This window comes from Aotus nancymaae, unplaced genomic scaffold (genome assembly GCF_030222135.1).
Source record: "Aotus nancymaae isolate 86718 unplaced genomic scaffold, 86718_ANA_hifiasm-v0.15.2.pri h1tg000002l, whole genome shotgun sequence".
Lineage (NCBI taxonomy): Eukaryota > Metazoa > Chordata > Mammalia > Primates > Aotidae > Aotus > Aotus nancymaae.
In genome coordinates, this window is record NW_026988413.1 from 25,678,963 (window position 1) to 25,700,707 (window position 21,745).

Genomic DNA, 21,745 nt, shown 5'->3' on the forward strand with positions numbered 1-21,745 from the left:
TTTTTTGAGACAGGGTATTGCTTTGTTGCCCAGGCTGGTGTGCAGTGGTGTGATGATGGCTCACTGTAGCCTCCAACTCCTGGGCTCAAGCAATCCTTCTCACTCAGCCTCTTGAGTAGCTGGGACTACAAGCATATACCACCACACCCAGCTAACTTTTTTATTTCTTGTAGAGATAGGGTCTCACTATGTTACCCAGGCTCATCTTGAAGTTTTGGGATCAAGTGATCCTCCTGCTTTGGCTTCCCAAAGTGCTGCAATTATAGGCATGAGACATCACTGCATCTAGTTGAAATATTTTTTTTAAAGGGAGTAGGGGTAAGGACCTGACCATCAAGAGTTTGCTGAAATCCTACCCCTAATGCATAAAACAAAAATATTATAGAAAAATATCTAGGCCTTTATCATGTTATTGTAAGTATTTCAAGGATCTCTGACCTGAAAAGTTAGATTTTAATTCTTAAGGACTTGCTCACACCAAGTTCTGTCATGACATTTGCCTACTATTTGAATAACTGTCTGTTTTCAAATTTCATGGATTATAAAAAGAGGAAAATTATTTGTCTTTCTTACACATGTACTTCACCTATGGTTTTACACATATGGTTCATCTGTCATAATAATTAACGCAGTGAGCACCATGAAAATTCCTTCTGCTCTGCACAGATAAGGTAAGCTTTAAATGTTAAAGTAAATCATATTACTTCTATATTTAAGGAAAGTGCATTTTGTTTTAAAACGTAAAGGCTCTTTTCAAATCAACATAGATTTGGTATATTATTATAGAATACTATAAGCAAATTTCTTTGAAAGGATGGGATGGGCGTGGTAGCTCACAGCTGTAATACAGGCACTTTGGGAGGCCACAGCAGGCAGACTGCCTGAGCCTAGGAGTTCAAGACCAACCTGGACAACATGACAAAACCCTGTCTCTATTTTAAAAAAAGGTATGGGGGTGCATTTAATAACATTTTCCTTGTAGTACTGATAGAGAAAAAGAAAAGCATTACAAATTCTACTCTATGTTTAAAAAAGGAGAAAAACTACTGTAGATAATCTAAACATAAACTCTCATGTCTGTATTCATAAATTAATTTTTTGGATAAAAAAACTGTATATAAATCTGGCTGTTTAGCAAATAAGCATATGAATATTTATTATACTCTCAGGCAGAAACAAGATGGCTAAAACTCTATAGCTAATTCAAACCTATTTCTGTAGGGAAATTTGGAGAGAGGGATCAAGATTAAGAAAGCAAATTCCTGTATCTTAAAATGAACCTTTTCCAAAGAGACCCTAACAACACTCTCAAATCAGTTCAGAGGTTATCATAGAAATTTAGTTTTTAATTTTAAATGAAAAATTATAATTTCTCTTACAAAAATTATGAAAATAAATTCATGTCAAGAAGATTTAGTAACTACATTGTAACCATTTTTATTCCTAATTATTTTAGAACATGAGTTTTCAGAGCAATTATTTTTATTCCTGAAGCACTATGAGTCAGCATAACACACAGCAGAATTGAGCATTAATTACTCTAGGAAAGAGTGGAATTCTATGCAGTAAAGTTTTCTAAAATCCAATAATAAAATATAACTATGCTAGATTCTTGGTATTATTTGCTTTTTAAGCTGCTGATCTGAGACCTATTATAATGTTGGCATTAACCTCTAAATATTATAGTATTTAAGTTTTCCTAGGCCGTAGAAACATAAGAAAAATGTTTGCTACCAAGCTTCAGAACAAAATTTAAAAGGCAGCAAAAAACCAACAATAACAACTAAAACAACTAAATTATTTACAGGCTTGTGAACAGTTTTTAGCAATTAATGGACCTATCAACACTTAGCTGCCTAATTTTAGGAGCTAAAAATATATCTTAGTTCTCCTTTATTCCAGTAACTCCATATTCTGTATTACAATATAAGCGCAACAAAAATCCGGAAATATACCAGTTTTCCATGAAAATACAACACATATAAACTAAACACACACACACGTGTGTATACAGACACACATAAAAGGCCGCATGTTACACTTTTTTTAGGCAATCTAATTTCAGTTGTGTAATAGCTCCCCTTTCCTTACCTGCCACTGCCTGGTTTAGATGATGACATTGCCAATGAAGATTTTGCTTTCTATTTCAAGTGCTACTCACCTGTTTGAACATCAATAACCATCTGATGGCCTCCTCTCATTCCTGGTCGGTTATCTTCGCCATCACCTTTAGTAGAAATAACAGTTTCTTTTAAAGGAATAACAAAGAACAACAGCATACTCAGAGTAAAGTTATTCATAAGTCTGTAATCAGTAGTAAAAATAACCCACACTTATTCTTTCAAACATTAAGAATAAGTAAAAGGACTCATAAAAGTAACAGTATGACTCAAATCTGTGTTTATAATAATAATCTTGTTCTTTTTTCCAAATGCTTTCAGGATATCAATGAACTTGGAAGTTATTTTCAATTTATTTATGATCAATGCCACAAATCAGTAAAGACATAGAATATTACACAAAAACAAAAATCTCTAAACTACTTGAGTGCCAAAGTGAAGGTCAAAAACAATTACAAAATTAGATCTCCTGTATATATTTTAGGTATAGTTCATTAGTATAAGGAGCAGTTTTAAAGATCATAAAACTAGTTCCTGAAAACAAAGATGTTATCAAGTTTTATATTACTATTAATTTTGTATAATGTATATAATCATTTTGTGTAATTTTTGTACAATTTTGTACTCTGTATAATTATTTTATATAACTTTGTATAATGTATAATGTATTAATTTTGTGCCAATATTTCAGCAATAAGTTCCCACCTAATTTACCAACTATTTTATGTAAGTACTGACTGAGGAAATCTAAGATTTACTTCACTTTGATTCTTAATCAAAGGCAGGTTAATAGGCAGGTTTAAATATAATCAATAAAACTTTTTAAATTTCCAAAGGAGAACACTATTGTTCAACTTGTAGTTAATCTTACTTTACACCAAATCTTACACAAATAACGTTATGGCTGGGTGAGGTGGCTCACGCCTGTAATCCCAGTACTGTGGGAGGCCAAGTAGCTGGATCACCTGAGGTCAGGAGTTTGAGACCAGCCTGGCCAACATGGTGAAACCGCATCTCTACTAAAAATACAAAAAATTAGCCAGGTGTGGTGGTGGGAGCCTGTAATACCAGCTACTCAGGAGGCTGAGGCAGAATAGCTTGGACACGGGAGGTGGAGGTTGCAGTGAGCTGAGGTCGCGCCACTACACTTCAGCCTGGGCAACGAGAGCGAGACTCTGACCCCCTGCCCCCCAAAAAAGGTTATAACTTCATTTCAGTAGTTCAAAAGATTATAAGATTTGAATGTCTTACTTGATATGAACCAGAAAGCCTAAGGTTTTCTTCATAACTCTTCTATTAAGTGAAATATATTACTCTGGCTAATAAGTTTCCCTGTATTGGCTTTCTCCAAATGTAAAATTGAAAATATCTTATTTTATACTAATTTCACAAAGGTGCTATAAAATGACTGAAATGTCAGTTCTTATATACAGAAAATAAGATAAAAAACTGAAGCTTTTCATTACTACTGTAGTCAACGGCTAGTCATTCAGAAGTTCCCTGAAAATCCTGTCTCCTAACAGTTAAGCCCTTAGATTGTGCAATTTATTATCATTGAAGCTTTGTCTTTTTCTTCTTTCCTTCCCCCATCAGTCAGTATCACCATTTTTAATAGATTTAAAAAAGCATATTCATCCCTTAGAAGTCTGAGGGAAAAAAGCAAGCACTAAAATGAATTCATTTTCAGTATGTTTGCATTTTACGTATTGAATCCATTAGTTTGCAAATACACAATTACAGTCTGTTTGCTATAATATGTGTGTCTCTGAAGAAAATTATCTCATACATGACTGGTTAAATAGGAGAATGATGTTCATCTGACACCAATTATGGAGGTTCTTAAACAATTTTCCCCTGCATATTAATGCGTAACACTATCAGGAGAGAGCTTTCTCACAACTAAAGAAAAGTCCTTAGCAATATATGAAGACCACAAAGAAAAAAGCTCAGTATCCATAGAACTGCCTTCCTTTAATGTAAATAGTTGCATTAAGAAATTGCTACACTTTCCAGTATGTTAACTATCTGGCAAAGCAGTGAGTACAGATGGAAGAGGTGACAAAAATTTCCCCCATATATGAAAATAAGGATTCATGAAGAAGACTATACTCTGGATCAGATTTCAAGTTTTGATGAAAACAGTCTTTATTAGAAGCGAATGCCCTCTAGGATCTACATTTCAAAGATGGAGGCATGAGCCCATGACATAAGTCTCTAAACACACTATGATGTTCAATATAAATACCTTTAAAGATTTAAATGTACTGATATTTATTTTTATTACAATTATTACACTAGTTTTTTTTGAGACAGAGTCTTGCTGTGTCAACAGGCCCCAGGCTGAAGTACAGTGGCGCAACCTCGGCTCAGTGCAAACTCCGCCTCCTAGGTTCAAGCAATTCTCCTGCCTCAGCCTCCCAAGTAGCTGGGACTACAAGCACATGCCACCACGCCAAGCTAATTTTTGTATTTTTTAGTAGAGATGGGGTTTCACCATGTTTTGATCTCTTGACCTCGTGATCCGCCCACCTCAGCCTCCCAAAGTGCTGGGATTACAGGCGTGAACTACTGAGCCTGGCCTATTACACTAGTTTCTATTAGTATCTGGTTATTAAGTTCCACAGATTTGGAATGGTCCTCAGTCTTTCTATTTATCTCATATTCCCCGCTAGGTTCAGCAAACAATTTTGCAGAATTTAAGGTTTTCAGGAACACGCGTATGGCATTACAACACGGCCTATAATTTTACATGGTACCTCTATCAAAGCAGTTTATAATGATACTCTGTGTAAAAACTGCCCAACCTTCTATTATGGCAGTAAAACAAAAAGGTTTAAAAATATAATTTTAATATAACAAATGAATTTTGCCACCTAGTTAAGGAATGTATGTCTTGTTTTAAACATTTGCTTTTTGTTTATTTTGTTGTTTTTTTTTTTTTTTTTTGAGACAGAGTATCACTCTGTAGCCCAGGTTGAAGTGCAGTGGTATGAACACAGCTCACTGCAGCCTCAACCTCCCAGGCTCAAGCTACCCTTCCACCTCAGTACCGTAAGCAGCTGGACCACAAGTGTCTGCCAATATGTTAGGCTGTTTTGTGTGTGTGTGTCTGTGTGTGTGTTTTTCAGACGGAGTCTCGATCTGTCTCCCAGGGAGTGCAGTGGTGCAATCTTGGTTCCCTACAACCTCCGCCTCACAGGTTCAAGCAATTCTCCTACCTCAGCCTCCCAAGTAGCTGGGATTACAGGCATGCGCCACCACACTCAGCTGGTTTTTGAATTTTTAGTAAAGACAGGGTTTCACCATGTTGACCAGGCTGGTCCTGAACTCCTGACTTCAGGTGACCTACCCACCTTGATCTCCCACAGTGCTGGGATTACAGGCATGAGCTACCACGCCCAGCTGTCTAGCTGATTTTATGTAGAGATAGGGTCTCACTATGTTGTCCAGGCTGACCTCAAACCCCTGGGCTCAAGCAATCTTCCTGCCTCAGCCTCCAAAAGTATTAGGATTTCAGGCATGAGTCACTGCACCTGGCTAACATCTTTTTTATTAACAGAGTGCTATGACAATTGAACTACCTTGGGAAAACTGAAGACTGAGACATTAAAGAAAAAGAACTACAATCTAGAAGGTATGGCTTACCTTTGGTACTTTTGGGAATGATTTGACTCCATCGTGGCTTATACTCCTGTTGACTGATATATTGATTGAACAAGCCATCTGTAAATATTGAAGAATGAGAAAGAGTTACACCTTAACTACTTACATTATTATAGAAAAAAATTAGAATTTAAAAGACTACATTCAGAGAAATTACTAATGTGTCACTAATACAAAAGCACATTTTCATAAAATACGCATAATTTCAGTTTTACTGTATGCTACCCCAAATATAAAGAGTAAAATAATGATTGACACAAGCATGCAAACAAACTGCTTTAAGGGAAGCTTATATTAAATGTACTATGTTTCCCATCATTATTGCATTGCACCTATTAGATACAAAGGCATTGCTGCATTCAATGGACAAGTATGTGACATTTCCAGAGGGTTAGAGACCTTAAAAGATGGAGAAGGGAGTCAACTGGGAGGGGAAAAAAGGTTATAAGACAATTTAAGGCTGTAAAATAGGTGCAGGAGAAAATAAAAATAAATAATTTGAATAAATGTTCTACTTCATTGAAAAAAGGTTTTGTGTATCTTTAAAAAATCATTTCTAGTATTATTATAAGCGAGAAGAGGAAAGGATAAAGATTAGGATAATTATATTTTAATTTCTTTTAGTGACCTCCCACCACTTGTCTTTATTTCAACTATGAAATTCTTAATCTTTACATCCTGAATGACATGGCTTCATTGCATCCGAATCTCTTTCCCCCAACAGTGCTTTGTGCCAGTACTTTTTGTCACTCATATCCAAGAAATAGAGAGAAGAAAACAGAGCTCCAACAATTTTGGTGTAGGCCCTTATGATATATTTTCAGGAAAAGGGAACACTAACATGTGAATTTCATTATTATACAGTTTTGAGTACAAAACTACATAGAGATAAAAGTACTAACAGCAGAAATAGAACTATAATTACGGAACACTTACCAAATGTTAGAATTTATGCTGTCTCATCTCATTTAATTCTAAAAACAATCCTATGAACTACACATTATCATCTGCATTTTATAAATACAGAAATGTGTATTTAGAAAAATTAAGAAACTTAACCAAAATCATACAGCTCTTAAATGGTAGGGTTGGGACTACATACAGTTCTATCATGCCTTCCCTACTCCTGATTCTGCTGTATCAATAAACTCTTAATCTACTTCTTAAGTTGTTACACTAGTTACTATAATGGTATGGAGGCTGAACTCCCTATATACATCCCTACATATATACATAAATAATTATGAAGCCCTAGTCACATGGCCCTCAAAAAAGATTAGTTTAAGAACAGTATGGAATCCAATTTTGGCTAATGAAACATGAGGCATCTTCTGGGAGACTTCTAGGCAATTCCTCCTTACTTCTAAAGAGACATTCAGAGAAGAAAAATCTACTTTTATTCCTCTGGAATATCTGCATGCAGTGTATACAAATGTTAAAGCCAATTTGTCGAAGTACAAGAATGAAATCAATTCTATAATGATGACACAGCAGAGAGAAAGAAATGATCACTGAGTCAATCAACCAGGAAATCCACCTTACCTCTGGAATTCTTGCTATGTGCTACAATAACACTTCCTTACTTTTTAAGCTAGAAACCCTAGCTTTTACATACACCCAAATAGATCATAACTTACAAAGTTGCTTTTACTATAAATTCTGTCATGTGACTCAATTTAAAAGTCAAACTGTTTTCTGTGATTTATATATTCACAAGAGGCCAAGCAGTTTAGAGCACTCTCCTAATCTTTCTTTTCTGGGTAATTATGAAGCTCAGTTGTAACCAACCCTTTCAGGCTTCAAGACTTGTCATCTGGCTTCAACCGGAAACCTCCGTCCTACAGACACACACAACAAATTTCTTTTTTTCTTTGTCTTTAAGACTTCCGAAAATTCTTGCAAAAAATAAGTCAATAAATACTGTAAACATTAAAGCAAAGTAAAGGATAAAAAAAATATTGCTTTTAGTACCTTGTTTTAATGTAAAAGAACTTCCTACAACTTTCACAATCTAAAAACAAAAAGTTGACATCTCTGCACCCCAAATAATCTCACCATGCTCCCTATTATTTCTAATTCTTGAAAACTCTTGCTAAGAAGTCCTTCTGCCTTGGTAGGCTTACTTTAGATATATAATTCAGCAAAAAACTCAGTCTCTCTATTCAAACAATAATGACATTCTCACCTATAAAAATGTAACAATATCCATTACACTGTTTGAAAATCTCAGAAACAAATTATTAAGAAATTTAAAGATGACTGTGAACCATGTGAGTTCAAAAAGTTATTTCTGTTTAAAGAAGTCAGGCAGTGCTCATATTTCTGTAAGTCTATTTTTGACAAAAATCTAAAGCAAGAGATCAGAACAGTTAGATAAAATTAAAACTATCCAGAAGAAGTTTAAATATCACTAGGAGAAAGCACATTAAGAAGTAGTTGTTAATAATTTTTAAGCTATTTAACTAGAATCTCTAGGTCCAGTATCATTTCATTTTTTCCCTATAATTATAACTCTACTAAATACATTTCATACAGTCCTTACTGAGCACAAGCTGTTCTTTACTCCAATAACAGTGGATACTCTCTTTAAAAAACACATGATGGCCCAGCCTAATGGCTGACAACTGTAATTCCAGCATTTTGGGAGGCTAAGGCAGGAGGATCATTCAAGGCCAGGAGTTCAAAACCATCCTGGGCAACACAGAGACCCTGCCTACACACACATGCATGCACACACACAACATGATTTAAAAATATGACTTAGAATGCTTTTACCAAAAGGGGGAAAAAAAAAGTTCACATCTTTTGCCCAGAATTAAAAACAAAACAAACAAAAAATATCCACATAGATTATAATACGGCTGCCTAGTTGTAGGTATTTATATTTGATAAACTGAAACTTTTATGAAATTTGATATTTGACCAAAATAGAGATTACATACAAAAGAAATAATTTAAAAAGCATTTATAGGTAAATAACTTACAGAGCACAATCCTTTTTGACCATTCAAGAATAATGATTAGGTCAAAAAGAATTTTTAAGAAACTAATTCCATCAGTTTGTTTAAATTCTGAAAAAAAGAACAATATTATACCAGTAATAATATAATAATTAATATTAGGACATTGAACCAGTAAATATTTACTAAGACAGTAAAGCTTAGAGATAAAAAGTATGGATTTTGGCACCAGACTACCTGAATTCAAATCTTAGCCCTGTTACTTCCTAAATACATGGTCTTAAGCAAATTAATCATTCTGATATATCAAATGGAGATAACAACAATACTTACCCCAGAAGATAAGTATAAAAATTAAATAAATTCATGTAGTCAAAGGCCTAGGAGAATAGATGGCACATTGTCAAGCTCTCAGATATATGTTACTGATGGTGGTGGTGATGATGATGATGATGATGATGATAATGATGTAGTGTTTGGAAATGTACTTGGCAGAAAATTAACAATCTTTTACGTACAAAATGAGAAATATAGCACCAAGGCAAATAGGAGTTAAGAGGAGGAAGGAGTGCTTGCTTCGGCAGCACACATATACTAAAATTGGAACGATACAGAGAAGATTAGCATGGCCCCTAAAAAAAAAAAAGAGGAGGAAGGAGTGATTCCGTGAGAATGTAACAAAAGAAGACACTTTGGAAGAGCTGGCTTTGAAGAATGCACTGGAACTGAATTATATGAAAAGGAAAGTAATAGGAAAGAGAATACAGCATAAACAAAGGCACAAAGGCATAAATGAGTAAAAATTATGAAAAATAAACAATGTTTCAGAAAGAGTCAGGCAGTTGGGAAAAGGGAAAAAAGAGTGAGATTTTGCATTATAAGCACTGCTGAGAAGAAACAGAATCTTAAAAGGGAAAGAAGATATTATAAGGAAAACTCTTGCTATCCTGGAACACAGCTCTAGCTCCTAACTCACAAAAAGCTTCTAAAATTAGAAAAAATGCACCATATTCAAAGATTAATAATGTTAAAAAGAATCAACCCAGGAATTATACCATGATATAAAAGAAAGAAATTTTTTAAAGTAGCAAATGAATCTGATTCAACAGAAAGATGTAGTCATATAGATGAAAGTAGCCAAATACCTTTCCACAAATTAAAAAAAAGCAAGCAACTCTCTCTATAAAACATGAGCACAGATTACAGATATAAGCAGCTGGAAAGTAGAGATCTAAATAGTTGGAAAAGAAATGGTAAGACTACAAAAGAACACAGAAACTGAATTGTCAGAGATAAACATAGGAATAAAAAAATTGAAAATATCAGAGAACTGAAGGTCAGAGTGTAAGAAAGAGACATTAAAAATAATGTAGTAGAAATGACATAGTTTAGAGAAGCTTAAAATATCAGCCAGGCATGGTGGCTCAAGCCTGTAATCCCAGCACTTTGGGAGGTCGAGGCGGGTGGATCACGAGGTCAAGAGATCAAGACCATCCTGGTCAACATGGTGAAACCCCATCTCTACTAAAAATACAAAAAATTAGCTGGGCATGGTGGCGTGTGCCTGTAATCCCAGCTACTCAGGAGGCTGAGGCAGGAGAATTGCCTGAACCCAGGAGGCGGAGGTTGCGGTGAGCCGAGATCGCGCCATTGCACTCCAGCCTGGGTAACAAGAGTGAAACTCCGTCTCAAAAAAAAAAAAAAAAAAAAAAAAAAAAAAACAACCAGAAATGTGCAGTTAAAAAAGATAAAGGAGGTGGGGCATGGTGGCTCACGCCTGTAATCCAAGCACTTTGGAGGCCAAGGCAGGGGGATCACCAGAGGTCGGGAGTTCAAGACCAGCCTGACCAACATGGTGAAACCCCGTCTTTAAAAAAAAAAAAAAAAAAAGATAAAGGAGAAAATAAAAGAAATTATAGACAGACAAAAGTAACATATATTTAACTGAAAGAAAACCAAAATAGACAATAGTTAACATGGCTGCCACAGTGGAGTTTCAGACAGCCTTGTTAATGTAACAACAAAATAAAACAAATATAAAATATTTAAACAGCCAGAGGGAAAAAGATTATATTTAAAAAAACAGCAATTGAAAATGACAGTACATCTCTCAATAGCAACAATGGAAGCTGGTTAATAACAGTGGAATGATATTCAAAATGTATTTCAAGAAAATAAGTGCCAATCTGGAATTCTATATCTAGCAAAAATACCCTCCCAGAAAATTTTCAGGCCAGCAATTCTGACAGAGTTGAACTGCATTATAGAAGAAAGTCTAAAGGATGGGCTTACGGCACAGGAAATAAACATAATCCTAGATATAAAATTAAAGATGCAAATGATAATAAAGAGAAAAAAATCAGTAAATAGTTGAGTAAAATTAATGAACAATTGCTATATAAAATAAGACTAATATTTTATAGGGTCTTTGAACATGGTATCAAAATAAATGACAACAATAGAGCAATTGACAACAGTAGAACAACAAATTAAAGGTAAGACTATCAAGCTGAAAGTCTACTAAATCCACACATGGGAAGAGAGAAAAGGCACTGATCAATTTTGTTAAGGCAATCATAAACACCTGTTGTAATTTCTAAACTCACAAATTAAAGGTAAGACTATCAAGCTGAAAGTCTACTAAATCCACACATGGGAAGAGAGAAAAGGCACTGATCAATTTTGTTAAGGCAATCATAAACACCTGTTGTAATTTCTAAACTCACCACAAGTCAAATGATTTATTAATAAAATAAAAATTTCTTCAAATAAGTTTGTTTTATTTAAATAAAATTTATAAGAGATATTTCTCTTAAAAGGGATAAAGGTTGAAAAGATGGAAAAGATATGCCATACAAATAAGAAATGAAAACAGATCTTAATACAATTTAAACCTTAATGCAAAAATATGTCTAGAGATACAAATGTACTTCATAATAAAAGATTTAATTCAAAATAATTTAAAACTTGTTAGCCACTAAAAACATGGCATCAAAATGTGTAAAGTAAAACTGGCCCAACTGTAAGAGACATACAATTCCATAATCATAGTGGAAAGTGTTAACATCCTTCTCAGTAATTAAGAGAATCAGACAGAAAATTCTTATTGATAAAAAAGATTTGTGCACTATGTTTAGCAACTCTGATCAACTGAGCAGATATACAACACTGCTCCAACGACTAAATAATTCACATTCTGTTCAAATACATATGATGTGTTTATAAAAATTGAATAAGCTGGGCTATACAGCAAGTCTCATTAAATTTCAAAGGACTGGAAACATACAGGATATGCACTCTGGCCCCTATGCAATTATGCCAGAAATCACTAACAAAGAAAACAACTAGCAAATCTCCACAAAATTTGTAAATTAAAAACCACAGTTCTTCCAAAGAGCCATTTCATTTCATAATGAAAATACTAAACTGAACAAAAATAAAAATACTTTGTAACACAACTAAAGAACAAGAGGAGGAAATTTTATACATTTAAATGTATATAAGGGAAATTTCCAAAGTCTGAAAACTAATGAGGTAAGCTTCTAGCTTAAAAAGTTGTTATAAAAAGACAGCAAATTAATCTCAAAAAGAGAAGGAAAACAGTAAACACAGAGTGTTAAGTCATGGACACACGAAATAACAGAACAGATGAAAAAAAACAAAAATTGAGACTAGTGAACTTGATAAACTTGTGCTATATATATAATTGCAGATAAGTAACAAAAAAAGGGACATCTCAAGAAATCCTGCAAATACTAAACTGATAATAAGAGGATATTAGGTATACCTTAATATCCATAAGTTTGAAATTTTAGATAAAATATACAATTTCTAGGAAAAATATCATTTAATAAAGCTGAACCAAACAAATAACAACTCTGATTAGTCCTATGATGTATTAATAGGTAAAGACGCTCCCACCCATCAAATTTCAAGCACAGACAACTTCACTGGAAAGTGTTTTTTTTTTTTTTTTTAACCAAGTATACAATAAAGAAGTAATTAAGCTGGGTGTGGTGGCTCACATCTGTAATTCTAGCACTTTGGGAGGCCGAGGCCAGGGGATCACTTGAGCCTAGGAGTTCAAGACCAACGTGGGCAACATGGCAAAAGCACATCTCTACAAAAAATTAGCTGGGTGTGGTGGTGCATGCCTGTAGTCTCTGCTACCTGGGAAGTTAGGTAGAAGGATCACTTGAGCCCAGGGAGGTCAAGGCTGTAGTGAGCCGTGACTATGCCACTGCACTCCAGCTGGGGCAACAGAGAGAGACAGTGTCTCAAAAAAAAAAAAAAAAGAAGGAAAAAAAAAAAAAGAGAGAGAAAACAAATAGCTCACACCTGTAATACCAGTGCTTTGGTAAGCTAATGTGGGTGGATCATTTGAGCAAGGAGTTAAAGACCAGCCTGGGTAACATGGAGAGACTAAATCTTCACATTTAAAAAAATTAGCCAGACATGGTAGCATGCATAGATAGTCCCGGCTACTCAGGAGGTCGGAGGATAGCTTGAGCCCAGGAGTTCAAGGCTACAGTTAACTGATCATGCCATGGTACTCCAGCCTGGGTGACAAAGAGAGACCCTGCTAATAAAACACAAAAACTTCCACATAAAAGTAACTCCAGGTCCAGTTGCCTTCACTAGCAAATTCTACCAGGCTACTACTTATTCTACACAAACACAGATTCCTGCCTCATTCTATAAGGCTAGAACTACCCAAACGTCACAAAAGTTACCAAAACGACATGCACTTTGTAAGAAAACTGCAGACAAATATCTTATATACAAATATATGCAAAAATACTTCATAAAAGTTTGGCAGATCAAATACTGTAACTGAAAAGAGTAAGACACCATTATCAAGTAGGGTTTGTAACGGGAACACAAAATTGCATTAAAAACAGAAAAGCGGGCAATCCCAAGATGGCCGAATAAGAGGCAACTCCGGAAAGCAGCTCCCAGAGAGAAAGAGATGCAGAGGCCGACTGGTCTCCACAATTGCAAATGAGGTAAGAGGTTCATTTTGTGGGTCTGGTCGGACAGTGGGTATAAACTAAATAGGGCAAGTTGCAGCAAGGTGGGGCACTGCCCCACCCAGGAGGAGCGCGCAACCAACCCGAGGACTGGGGGGGATCTCCCCCTCTGGGATTTCGGTTTGGATACAGCGCTCTACCCAAACCCTCTACAACCCACAGAACAGGAGATCTTTGCAGGGCTGAAAAGCCTTAGCGAGCTGCCTAAACAGGTCAAAACAGCAACTTTGGCCCTGGGGCTGTCAGCATAGATCTAGGCGAAAGCACTGGCTGACGCCAAGAAAGCTAAAAACCCGATGGGAACGAAGCTACCCGCCCTCTAGTAAGAAGGGGAACGGAAGGCAGGGAAACAGCCCAAACAGCAGGACGGGTCCCCCGCCGCCGCACAAAGCCCAGCAGGCCAAAAAACTCTCACTCCAGAGTTAGTCACCAAAAACATCAGAGAGACCAGGAATGCTCCAACTCGCGGCAGAAAGGAAGCCGCCATTACACAAACCGGCCTAATTTTCCTGAGTAAATAAAAGATGCAGCAGCTCCACTGAATTTGTGGCAGGCCAGCAGCGCCTCCGCAGGCAGGCAAAGGAAAGGTTGCCTCCCCCCAAGCAGCTACCTTCGATCAAAACTATATAAATCCAAGAGATGAGGAGAAACCAGCGCAAGAATGAAACCATCAAAAACCAGAACGTCTCTCCCTAACCATGAGTTCATGACTCCTCACCAGCAAGGGAACAAAGCAGGACGGAGAACGAATTTGACAGATTGACAGAAGCAGGGTTCAGAAGCTGGGTAATAACAAACATCTCTGAGTTAAAGGAACATGTTCTATCCCAATGCAAAGAAACTAAAAACCTTGAAAAAAGGTTAGATGAAATGCTAACTAGAATAACCAGATTAGAGAACCTAAATGACTTGATGGAGCTGAAAAACACTGCACAAGAACTTCATGAAGCATACACAAGTTTCAATAGCCGAATAGATCAAGCAGAAGAAAGGATATCAGAGATTGAAGATCAACTCAATGTAATAAAACGAGAAGACAAGAAAAGAGAACAAAGGGAGAAAAGAAATGAACAAAGCCTTCAAGATATATAGGATTATGTGAAAAGATCTAATCTACACCTGATCGGTGTACCGGAAGATGATGGGGAGAATGAATCCAAGCTGGAAAACAATCTTCAGGATATTATCCAGGAGAACTTCCCCAACCTTGCAAGGCAGGCCAACATTCAAATACAGGAAATACAGAGAACACCACAACGATACTCCTCTAGAAGAGCAACCCCGAGGCACATAATCATCAGGTTCACCAGGGTTGAAACAAAGGAAAAAATACTAAGGGCAGCCAGAGAGAAAGGTCAGGTCATCCACAAAGGGAAGCACATCAGACTCACAGCAGATCTCCTGGCAGAAACCCTACAAGCCAGAAGAGAGTGGGGGCCAATATTCGACATCCTTAAAGAAAAGAACTTTCAACCTAGAATTTCATATCCAGCCAAACTAAGCTTCATAAGTGAAGGAGAAATGAAATCCTTTATGGACAAGCAACTGCTGAAGGATTTTGTCACTACCAGACCTGCCTGCAAGAGCTCCTGAAGGAAGCACTAAACACAGAAAGTAAAAACCAGTACCAGCCACTGCAAAAAAAAACCAAATGGTAAAGACCAATGATGCAATGAAGAAATTACATCAACCAAAGGGCAAAATAACCAACCAGTAATAAAATAGCTGGATCAAATTCACATATAACAATATTAACCTTAAATGTAAATGGGCTAAATGCCCCAATCAAAAGACAGAGACTGGTAAATTGGATAAAAAGCCAAGAACCATCAGTGTGCTGTATTCAGGAAACCCATCTCACATGCAAAGACACACATACACTCAAAATAAAGGGAGAGAAGATGATTTACCAAGCAAATGGAAAGCAAAAAAAAAAGCAGGGGTGGCAATTCTAGTCTCTGATAAAACAGACTTTAAACCAACAAAAATCACAAGAGACAAATAAGGGCATTACATAATGGTAAAAGGATCAATACAACAAGAAGAGCTAACGATCCTAAATATATATGCACCCAATACAGGAGCACCTAGATACATAAGACAAGTCCTTACAGACCTACAAAGAGACTCAGATTCTCGCACAATAATAGTGGGAGGCTTTAACACTACACTGTCAATATTAGACAGATCAACGAGACAGAAAATCAACAAGGAAATCCAGGACTTAAATGCAGATCTGGACAAAGCGAACTTAATAGACATTTACAGAACTCTTAACCCCAAATTCACAGAATATACATTCTTCTCAGCACCACATCACACTTACTCTAAAATCGACCACATAATTGGAAGTAAATCATTCCTCAGCAAATGAAAAAGAACGGAAATCATAACAAACAGTCTCTCAGGCCACAGTGCAATCAAATTAGAACTCAGGATTAAGAAACTAACTCAAAACTGCACAATTTCATGGAAAATGAACAACTGGCTCCTGAATGTAGACTGGATAAATAATGAAATGAAGGCAGAAATAAAGATGTTCTTCGAAACCAACAAGAACAAAGACACAACATACCAGAATCTCTGGGACACATTCAAAGCAGTGTCTAGAGGGAAATTCATAGCAATAAATGCCCACATCAGGAGCAAGGAAAGGTCTAAAATCGACACCCTATCATCAAAATTGAAAGAATTAGAGGACCGAGATCAAAAAAACTCAAAAGTTAGCAGAAGACAAGAAATAACTAAGATCAGAGCAGAACTGAAGGAGACAGAGACACTAAAAACCCTTCAAAAAATCAATAAATCCAGGAGCTGGTTTTTTGAAAAGATCAACAAAACAGACCACTAGCCAGACTAATAAAAAAGAAAAGAGAGAAGAATGAAATAGATGCAATAAACAATGATAAAGGGGACATCACCATCGATTCCACAGAAATACAAACTACCATCAGAGATTACTGCAAACAACTCTCTGCACACAAACCAGTAAATCTGAAAGAAATGGATAAATTCCTGGACACTTGCACTCTCCCAAGACTAAACCAGGAAGGAGTTGAATCCCTGAATAGACCAATAACAAGGGCTGAAGTTGAGGCAGTAATTAATAGTCTACCAATTAAAAAAAGCCCAGGTCCAGACAGTTTTATAGCCGAATTCTACCAGACTTACAAAGAGGAGCTGGTACTATTCCTTCTGAAACTATTCCAAACAATACAAAAAGAGGGAATCCTCCCCAAATCATTTTATGAGACCAACATCATCCTAATACCAAAACCAGGCAGAGACACAACTAAAAAAGAAAACTTCAGGCCAATATCCGTGATGAACATTGAAGCAAAAATCTTCAATAAAATACTGGCAAAGAGAATGCAACAGCAAATCAAAAACCTTATTCATCACGATCAAGTAGGCTTCATCCCAGGGATGCAAGGCTGGTTCAACATACGCAAGTCTATAAATGTAATCGTGACATAAACAGAACTAAAGACAAAAACCACATGATTATCTCAATAGATGCAGAAAAGGCCTTTGACAAAACTGAATAGCGCTTTATGCTAAAAACCCTCAATAAAGTAGGCATCAATGGTACGTATCACAAAATAATAAAAGCTATTTACAACAAACCCACAGCCAGTATCACACAGAATGGGCAAAAACTGGAAGTATTCCCCTTGAAATCTGGCACAAGACAAGGATGCCCTCTCTCACCACTCCTATTCAATATAGTTTTGGAAGTTCTAGTCAGGGCAATCAGGCAAGAGAAAGAAATAAAGCATATTCGAATAGGAAGAGAGGAAGTCAAATTGTCTCTATTTGCAGATGACATAATTGTATATTTGTAAGACCCTATTGTCTCAGCCCAAAATCTCCTGAAACTGATAAGCAACTTCAGCAAAGTCTCAGGATACAAAATCCATGTGCAGAAATCACAAGCATTTCTATACACCAATAACAGACAAACAGAGAGCCAAATCAAAAGTGAACTCTCATTCACAATTTCTACAAAGAGAATAAAATACCTAGGAATACAACTAACAAAGGATGTAAAGAACCTCTTCAAGGAGAACTACAAACCACTGCTCAGTGAAATAAGAGAGGACACAAACAGATGGAAAAACATCCCATGTTCATGGTTGGAAAGAATCAACATTGTGAAAATGGCCATACTGCCCAAAGTAATTTATAGATTCAACGCTATCCTCTTCAAGCTACCAATGACCTTTACAGAACTTGAAAAAACGACTTCAAACTTCACATGGAACCAAAAGAGAGCCCGCATAGCCAAAACAATCCTAAGCAAAAAGAACAAAGCCGGAGGCATCACGCTGTCTGACTTCAAACTATACTACAAGGCCACAGTAATCAAAACAGCATGGTACTGGTACCAAAACAGAGACATACACCAATGGAACAGAACAGAGGCTCCAGAAGCAACACCACACATCTACAATCACCTGATCTTTGACAAACCTCACAGAAAAAAGCAATGGGGAAAGGATTCCCTGTTTAATAAATGTTGTTGGGAAAACTGGCTAGCCATGTGCAGAAAGCAGAAACTGGACCCCTTCCTGACACCTTACACTAAAATTAACTCCAGATGAATTAAAGATCTAAACATAACACCTAACACCATAAAAACTCTAGAAGAAAACCTAGGCAAAACCATTCAGGACATAGGCGTAGGCAAGGACTTCATGACCAAAACACCAAAAGCAATGGCAACAAAAGCCAAATAGACAAATGGAATCTAATTAAACTGCAGAGCTTCTGTACAGCAAAGGAAACAATCATTAGAGTGAACTGGCAACCAACAGAATGGGAAAAATTTTTGCAATCTACTCATCTGACAAAGGGCTAATATCCAGAATCTACAAAGAACTAAAACAGATTTACAAGAAACAAACAAACAAACCCATTCAAAAGTGGGCAAAGGATATGAACAGACACTTTACAAAAGAAGACATATATGAGGCCAACAAACACATGAAAAAATGCTCATCATCACTGGTCATTAGAGAAATGCAAATCAAAACCACATTGAGATACCATCTCACACCAGTTAGAATGGTGATCATTAAAACATCTGGAGACAACAGATGCTGGATAGGATGTGGAGAAACAGGAAGACTTTTACACTGTTGGTGGAGTGTAAATTAGTTCAACCATTGTGGAAGACAGTGTGGCAATTCCTCAAGGACCTAGAAATAGAAACACCATTTGACCCAGCAATTCCATTACTGGGTATATATCCAAAGAGTTATATATTGTTCTATTATAAAGACATAGGCACATGTATGTTCATTGCAGCATTGTTTACAATAGCAAAGACCTGGAACCAACCCAAATGTCCATCATCGATAGACTGGATAAAGAAAATGTGGCACATATACACCATGGAATACTATGCAGCCATAAAAAACGATGAGTTCGTGTCCTTCATAGGGACATGGATGAATCTGGAAACCATCATTCTCAGCAAACTGACACAAGAACAGAAAACCAAACACCATATGTTATCACTTACAGGCAGGTGTTGAACAATTAGAACACGTGGACACAGGGAGGGGAGCATCACACACTGCGGCCAGTGGGGGGCGGGTAGGGGAGGGACAGCGGGGGTGGGGAGGGATAATGAGGGAAGAAATACCAGATATAGGTGAAGTGAGGATGAAGGCAGCAAACGACTGTGCCATGTATGTACCTATGCAACAATCCTGCATGATGTGCACATGTACCCCAGAACCTAAATTACAATTAAAAAAAAAAAGAAAAGCAATTAAGATAATTCAATATACATATGCCTTTATAATGCTTTGCTTCACCATGGTTCACAGATACTGTGTTTAAAAATTGAAAAAAGTCTACAGATGCCATTTTTACAAGAGAATTTCTTCATTTTGCATCTCTCTCACATTTCAGTGATTCCTGCAATATTTCAACCTTTTTCATTATTGTTATATCTATTGTTATGGTGACCTATGAAAAAAGTCTACAGATGCCATTTTTCCAACAGAATTTCTTCATTTTGCATCTCTCTCACATTTCAGTAATTCCTGCAATATTTCAACCTTTTTCATTACTGTTATATCTATTGTTATGGTGACCTATGATCAGTGATCTTTGATGTCAATAATGTAGTAACTGTTTTGAGGCACCATGAACCACACCCTTATAAGACAGGGAACTTAATAAATGTGTGTGTTCTGATTACTCCATAAAGCAGCAGTTCCCCCATTTCTCTCCCTCTCTGTGGGTCTCCCTATTCCATGAGATGCAACAAGACTGAAATTAGGCCATTTAATAACTTTATCATGGCCTTTAAGTGTTCAACACACATCTCTCACTTTAAATCAAAAACTAGAAATGATTAAACTTAGGGAGGAAGGCATATCAAAGGCCAAGACAGGCTGAAAGTTGACCTCTTGCACTAAAGTTGACAAAGTTGTAAATGAGAAGGAAAAGTTCTTAAAGGAAATTAAAAGTGAACCCATAACTGATAAGAAAGCAAAACAGACTTATTGTTAATATGGAGACAGAATGGTCTGGATAATCAGTCACAACACTCCCTTAAGCGAAAACCTAATCCAAACCATGGCCTTAAATCTCTTCAAGTGTATGAAAGCAGAGAGAAATCAGAAAACTGCAAAAGAAAAGTTGGAAGCTAGCAGAGGTTGGTTCACAAAGTTTAAAAAAAGAAGCCATCTCTATAACATAAAAGCACAAAGTGAAACCACAAGTGCTGATTTATTATAGAAGCTGCAGCAAGTTATTAATATCTAGAAGATCTAGCTAAGATTATAAAGGCAACTACACTAAACAGATTTTCAATGTAGACAAAACAGTCCAGTAGACTTCTATTGAAAGAAGGTGCCATCTAGAACTTTCATAACTATAGAGAAGTCAATGCCTGGCTTCAAAGCTTCAAAAGATAGTGTGACTCGCTTGTAAGCGGCTAATGCAGCTGGTAACTTTAAGTAGAAGTCAATGCTAGTTTACTATTCTGAAAAATCCTAGGGCCCTTAATAATTAAGCTGAATCTGCTCTGCCTGTGCTCTACAAATGGAGTAACAAAGCCTAGATGATAGCACATCTGTGTACAGAATGGTTTAATGAAAATTTTATGCCCACTGTTGAGGCCTACTGCTCAGAAAAATAAAAAGATTTCTTTCAATATATTACTGCTCACTGACAATGTACCTGGTCAACCAAGAGCTCTGATGGAAAAATACAGAGAGATTAATGTTTTCATGCCTGCTAACACACATTCATTTTGCAGCCTGTTGATCAAGGAGTCATTTAGACTTTCAAGAAAGTCTTATTTAAGAAACACATTTTGTAAGGCTATAGTTGCTATAGATAGTGTTTCCTCTGATGGACCTGGGCAAAGTAAATTTAAAACCTTCTGGAAAGGATTCACCATTCTAGATGCCATTAAGGACATTCGTGATTCTTGCGAAGAGATCAAAATATCAACATTAACAAGAGTTGGGAAGAAGTTGATTCCAACCCTCATGGATGATGTGGAGGGTTAAAGACTTCAGAAGTAGTAATAACTGCAGGTGTGGTAGACATAGCAAGAGAACTAGAATTAGAAGTAGAGCCTGAAGCTGTGACTGAACTACTACAATCTCATGATAAAACTTGAATAGATGAGAAATTGCTTCTCATGTGAAAGGCAGAGCCCATCGATGCAGCAAACTTCATTGTCTTATTTTAAGAAACTGCCACAATCGCACCAACCTTCAGCAATCACCATCCTTATCAGCCAGCAGCCATCAACACTAAGGCAAGACCCTTCACTAGCAAACAGATTATAACTCACTGAAGGCTCAGATAGTAAAGCATTTTTAAGTTAAGGTATGTCCATTTTTTTAAAAAAGAAATAATGCTACTGTACCTTAACAGACTACAGTAGAGTGGAAACATAACTTTTATATGCACAGGGAAAGTAAAAAAATTTGTGTAACTT

General features: G+C 36.4%; 1 protein-coding gene and 1 pseudogene across 3 annotated transcripts in view; one reads left to right on the forward strand and one right to left on the reverse strand.

Moving 5' to 3' along the window:
* The window catches only part of MKLN1 (muskelin 1), a 411,699-nt gene that overhangs the window by 84,210 nt on the left and 305,744 nt on the right, over nucleotides 1–21,745 (reverse strand). For all 3 annotated transcript variants that reach the window (XM_064373441.1, XM_064373440.1, XM_021673780.2), the window contains 2 exons: nucleotides 5,766–5,843; nucleotides 2,162–2,227 (listed from right to left, as the gene is read on the reverse strand). In XM_064373441.1, coding sequence (XP_064229511.1) covers nucleotides 2,162–2,227; nucleotides 5,766–5,843 — 144 coding nt within the window. The remainder of the gene's footprint in view (nucleotides 1–2,161; nucleotides 2,228–5,765; nucleotides 5,844–21,745) is intronic.
* LOC135274306 (U6 spliceosomal RNA) lies at nucleotides 9,312–9,407 on the forward strand (annotated as a pseudogene).